Source organism: Biomphalaria glabrata, chromosome 3, assembly GCF_947242115.1.
Source record: "Biomphalaria glabrata chromosome 3, xgBioGlab47.1, whole genome shotgun sequence".
In the NCBI taxonomy this organism is placed as follows: Eukaryota; Metazoa; Mollusca; class Gastropoda; family Planorbidae; genus Biomphalaria; species Biomphalaria glabrata.
In genome coordinates this window covers 49,882,822-49,889,024 of record NC_074713.1, presented here as the reverse complement: position 1 = coordinate 49,889,024, position 6,203 = coordinate 49,882,822, and the positions used below count along the sequence as shown (strand labels likewise).

Below are 6,203 nucleotides of genomic sequence, written 5' to 3'. Positions count from 1 at the left end.
CACGCGCTTTCATAGACATGCATGACATACTTGCTAGTTACAAAGTCAAAACTTGAAAGAATAATAACATATAAAATAAATGTAACTACAAAAATGTGAAGAAAAAAGAATTAATTTGGTAATAAATTAGACTGAAGTCTTTAAAGGAGACCTCTTTTGGGTAGCAAAAAAATGTGCTACAAGATTTAAAGCTTTGGATGACTTTGACTCGACCAAAAATCCATTTGAAAAAAACAACACTTTTATAGACATTCGAGTAATCATCGCCACATTGATGGTGACGCCGTACTGAAGAGTTGGGAAATTAGCAGCCCAGCTATTCTTGTTTCGTGGAAGTTCGTTCAAGCTTCCAATCAAGGACTGTTACATTCTTCCTCAACTAGATGTAGTCTTCAGGCTTCCAATCAAGGACTATTACATTCTTCCTCAACTAGATTTAGTCCTCAAGCTTCTAATCAAGGACTATTACATTCTTCTTCAACTAGATTTAGTCCTCAAGCTTCTAATCAAGGACTATTACATTCTTCCTCAACTAGATTTATTCCTCAAGCTTCTAATCAAGGACTATTACATTCTTCCTCAACTAGATTTATTCCTCAAGCTTCTAATCAAGGACTATTACATTCTTCCTCAACTAGATCTAGTCCTCAAGCTTCTAATCAAGGACTATTACATTCTTCTTCATCTAGATTTAGTCCTCAAGCTTCTAATCAAGGACTATAACATTCTTCCTCAACTAGATCTAGTCTTCAAGCTTCTAATCAAGGACTATAACATTCTTCCTCAACTAGATCTAGTCCTCAAGCTTCTAATCAAGGACTATTACATTCTTCCTCAACTAAATCTAGTCCTCAAGCTTCTAATCAAGGACTATTACATTCTTCCTCAACTAGATCTAGTCTTCAAGCTTCTTATCAAGGATTATAACATTCTTCCTCAACTAGATCTAGTCTTCAAGCTTCTAATCAAGGACTATTACATTCTTCCTCAACTAGATCTAGTCTTCAAGCTTCTTATCAAGGATTATAACATTCTTCCTCAACTAGATCTAGTCTTCAAGCTTCTTATCAAGGACTATAACATTCTTCCTCAACTAGATCTAGTCTTCAAGCTTCTTATCAAGGATTATTGCATTCTTCCTCAGCTAGATCTAGTCTTCAAGCTTTCAATCTCATGACCAGTTACAAACAAAAGTAAAGAAATAGGACACTAAATTATTTACTACAGTACGAAAGTAGCAATAACAGTTACAGATTTTATCTTGAGAAAAAATAAAATATTTAAGCCCCCTATTATTCCATACAAAGTAGTTATAAACTTTGTTTAAATAGGACAAAAGGGTTAAGCCATTTATTTTATGTTACCAATAAGATGTGATGCATAAGGGATAAGTGATCAACATGTATTGGACATGCTCAAATGATCTAAGTTTTATAATAAAATGTAAACAAGTTTTCTGAATATGAATAAAATCTGCCTAAAGTAATAAAAAAAAACATATTAAAATGTTACAAAAGAAGATTACACCTTACGTGCCAGATAGGTTCAATTAAAACTCAAGAAACCGACACAGCAGCAATATCACTGCTCGGTGTCGGCTGGAGGGGGAATCGTCCGTGAACGATTGTGGAAGATCGCTGTCCGACTAATTTGAGGCTGACAATAAAACGATGCGCCGTTAATTCCGAGTAGGAGACATTTGATGACAATGCGTCATCGGGTTTCCAATATTCCTTCGACCTCTTGGCCCGAGGGCCGGCGGGTTCAGATAATGATGTCACTAGATGAGAATCGGGCGAAGTGAAGCGGGCAAGAGTGAAGGCTTGGCGCGAGCTAACAGCTAGGTCTCAGCTAGGAGAGAAAGAAGAAAAAAATGCTCTGCTAGCTTGGAGGTTCGAAGATATTTTTTTATTTATTTTTCAAGATTTAAGCCTTTATACTCTCGGTATATAAGCCAAGGAGCTAGCTCACTCACTGACTGACCGATTCACTCATCACTAATTTTACCACTCAGTTCCTTAAAAAAAAAGAAATTTCAACCTGTTATTACTTATTGAATTAAACTTAGCGTTCGAAATTACCAGCGATCAATTTTGAGTACATACGTTTATTTTCTTTATTCAATCTTCCCAATTTATTAATGTAATGAAATGATAACGACTAGAATACTAATAACATGGCTTTATTCGACAAAATTAGACTACAGTAAACAGTGAATGAAACAAGCACGTCTAGCATACCACTGATGCAGTCTATACACACACACACACTGGACATGAAACACACACAAAGGCCATGACCTTCAGACACGCTGGACGCACGCAGAAAATCAACTCAGTTACACTACAATCACCTCGCCTAAAAGTTATAGGAACATAAACATGTAAATAATAGTGAAGGACAGCGATATAAGAGGCCTTAGTATCTATACAGAATACTTACAGAGTTACTCTATTGAAAAGCATTGTATAACTATAAACAAACACGTTATACACAATAAATTATCAGTCCCTAAGTGTCATATTATGCATACAAATATTAAGACCAGTTGTCTTGAATAATAATGTAAAAAGTAATACAATACAAAAAGTCTAACTAGAAAAGCTATACACTATAAAATGATCAGTTCAAAGTGTGTCATATTAAGCCTACAATTACTGAGTTAGAACTTGTGATATGGCAAAATAATTAAATAAATGTTAGACCTTATAATTAGGTCTGCTTGTTCTTGGTCTTAGGTTATATCTATCAGGACCAATACTGCCGTCGCTTGGAGTTGGTGACATCGGCGGCTCTCTAACAGGAGACTCAGCCCCTGCATTTACTTCTTCTTGATGTCCATTTCCCCCTTGTTGTACATGAGTGTTAGGAGCAGCCATTGGTTCCATAGTCACATGGTCAGTAGGCACCTGCATCTGTGTGATAGGGTTTGTCTCCGGCTCAAAATCTTCATGTTCCATATGTTGATACACCTCTGATTCTCCCTCTCTTGGAGCGGGGGCCAAATGTCGTAATGACACTGTTTCTTCTCTTCCATCAGGAAGTCTTACAATGGCATACTGTGGGTTGCATGTGATTAAGTCCACAGCTATTGTACCATCGTCATATTTTGATGCACGGACTCCCTTTTTTAACAACACTTTTCCTGGTTGAGCTAACCATGTCGGGAGTGATTTGCCGAAGGTGGACCTGCGATAGAACTTGAATATTCTCTCGTGAGGTGTCTCGTTTGTAGCGGTACAGAGCAGAGAACGAAGAGAGTGCAGGGCTTGGTTTAACGCCTGCTCCCATTTGGAAACCGGGAGTCCTTGAGTTTTTAAGGCCAGAGTTATAGCTTTCCATAATGACCCGTTTAGCCTTTCTACTTGAGAGTTTCCTCTGGGATTATAAGGGGTCGTCCTGCTTGTGGCCACCCCTCTCTCGTGTAAAAATTCCTGCACCTCTCTTGACATGAATGAGGTACCTCTATCAGAGTGTACATAGTCAGGCATTCCGAATAGTCCAAATAAATTATCTAGACATCTGATTACTGTAGAAGCCGACATATCAGAACAGGCGTATGCAAACGGGAATCTTGAAAATTCGTCAACTATAGTTAGCAGGTATGTGTTCCGAGATGTAGAAGGGAGCGGTCCTTTGAAGTCCATACTTAGTCTCTGGAAAGGTTGCATCGCCTTAATTAGAGTTCCATTAGAATTACTGAAATATCTGGGTTTTACTTCGGCACAGATTCTGCACTGGTTGACAACCAGCCTAACATCTTCACAAGAGAAAGGTAAGTTTTTCGCTCGCACTAAATGCCATAGTCTTGTTACTCCCGGATGACACAGAGAGTCATGGAGCAGTTTCAATTCATTTCGACTCATAGCTGACACACACCCGTTTCTAGAAAACGTATCTGCCGCTACATTGTGTTTGCCTGGTCTATACAAGACATCGTAGTGGAAACAGCTCAGTTCCAGTCTCCACCTTTGAATTTTCTCATTCTTTATTTTCCCTTTGCTCTGTTTGTCATACATGAATGCCACAGAGCGTTGATCCGTGACAAGGGTAAAGCGATTTCCTACTAAGTAGTGGTGCCATTTCCTTAAAGATTCTACAATGGCATAAGCTTCTTTTTCTATAGCTGAGTGCCGCCTTTCACTTTTCGAGAGTGTTCTTGAAAAGAACGCCACGGGGCGGCCATCCTGGTTGAGGGTGGCAGCTACTGCAACATCCGAAGCGTCTGTTTCAACCGTCAGAGGTCGAGTATAGTCGATGGTAAAGATGGCAGCTTTCTCCAGCTCCTGCTTTAATTCGTTAAGGGCTGTCTTTACTGTTTCTGAAAGAGGGAACGACGTGTTATTTGCCAAAACATTTATTTTGTTAGAAAAATTTGGGATCCACTGTGAGTAGTACGCCAACATGCCCACGATCCGTTTTTGTGAGCGCATATCATGAGGGGGAGGAAGGTTTCTTAACGCCTGGAATCTTTCAGGGTCTGGCTTGAGTAGGCCTTTAGAAATTTCGTATCCCAATAGGCAAACTTTGTCTTCATTAAATGTGATCCCATACTTTCTAGAAGCATCTAGAAATCTTTGCATATTCTCATCGTGCGACTGCATCAGTGGTATGCTAGACGTGCTGGTTTCATTCACTGTTTACTGTAGTCTAATTTTGTCGAATAAATTGTAATGAAATGATAACGACTAGAATACCAATAACATGGCTTTATTCGACAAAATTAGACTACAGTAAACAGTGAATGAAACCAGCACGTCTAGCATACCACTGATGCAGTCTATACACACACACACACTGGACATGAAACACACACAAAGGCCATGACCTTCAGACACGCTGGACGCACGCAGAAAATCAACTCAGTTACACTACAATTAATAATATATATTATAGAAAAAAAAAGAGAAAAAAAAAGCGTAGATCTCCGTTCAGACCTTGCGACCTATATGGCAGATGATGTAAAGGTCATCTGTTTCTGTGTACCACGAGGGTGTCATGTACCCACCACAATGACCAACCGCCTTTACTGTTACCAACAAATGTCAGGTACCCATTAGAGCTGGGTGAACTCAGAGGCGGCCAAAGATCCCGAAGTTAAAAAATCACAGTTTTCACTAGGTTTCGAGCCAAGAGCTTTACCACTCAGCCACCGCACCTCCAATAAAGGTGAAATGCAAGTGTTTAATAGCACAAAATAAAATATTTTTTAACTGAAACGCTCTCCTGGGCGTATGAACTCACAATAGAATAAAAACAAATTTATAAATTGCTTTCTTTTCTTTTTTTCTTTCCAAGATTACAAATAAATAGAGGCATGAAAGTGTGTGTGTGTACGTAACTAAGTGAGAAGGGGAGTATTGAAAGCCATGGAAGGTCTAGTTCTCTATCTAACTATACAACTGAGGAGGAGAAAAATTGTTGAATGGTGTTTGTAGGGCTTTTTTTTTTTTTTTTGATGGCGGATGTTAGTGATACTAGAATTCATGACCTAAAAGTACGTGTGGACAGGGATGAAAAATAAAATTAGGGTTTGACCAAAATAGATAACATATAGTCTATGGAATTCTTTACAATAGGTAAGCACGAGTATCAGATAGTCTATTATATGAATAGACAAACCGTGGTTTGTTCTGGTTTAAGGGGAAAAAAAGGTATCAATAGCATCCATATGGTAGGACAAATTTGTACAAATGCTCCTTCTTCCCTAGTGCTATTAGAGCATGGAATGGGTTGCCTGAGCTAGCCAGGAAAACCAGTGACTTGGCAGAATTTAAGTCATTGGTTAACATGCATGACTAAATGCATGACGCGTAGGGCGTAATCATCTTCTTTTTTTTTTGTAACGTCTGTATCATATCAGATAAGATAAGATAACACGAAACAATAATTATGATATTATATCGTTATCATTCTTATTTCTTGAATTACACAAACTCAATTTTTTTTTAGATGTCCCTGAATTAAAAAAAAAATTCACTGGTAAGAATAGGCGAAAAATTAATAATTTTATAATAATAATCATAACACTGCAATCTTGAAGGGGCCAGTCCACCATTCTATTGAGCGCCTAAGGTCTTCATTTCCATAGAATGAATGGACGGTAGAGACAATGAGGATCCAATGAGGCGTTGAAATGAGCGAGCAATGAGGGGGGATGAAAGAGGCTGAAGAGAGATGACACCACAAATACAAGATGCTAT

The 6,203-nt window shown here is 38.4% G+C and overlaps 1 protein-coding gene across 1 annotated transcript; it reads right to left on the bottom strand.

Annotated features, from left to right (window-relative positions):
* Window positions 1–2,699: 2,699 nt before the first annotated feature.
* On the bottom strand, window positions 2,700–4,811 carry LOC129925119 (uncharacterized). Its single transcript, XM_056023490.1, has one exon. It carries the CDS (start codon window positions 4,602–4,604, stop codon window positions 2,700–2,702), a length of 1,905 nt encoding a protein of 634 aa, XP_055879465.1. The 5' UTR covers window positions 4,605–4,811.
* Window positions 4,812–6,203: the final 1,392 nt, after the last annotated feature.

What these genes read in the sequence shown, in the direction of transcription:
- LOC129925119 (XM_056023490.1), bottom strand. Translation starts at nt 4,604, where the DNA reads ATGCAGTCGCACGATGAGAATATGCAAAGATTTCTAGATGCTTCTAGA.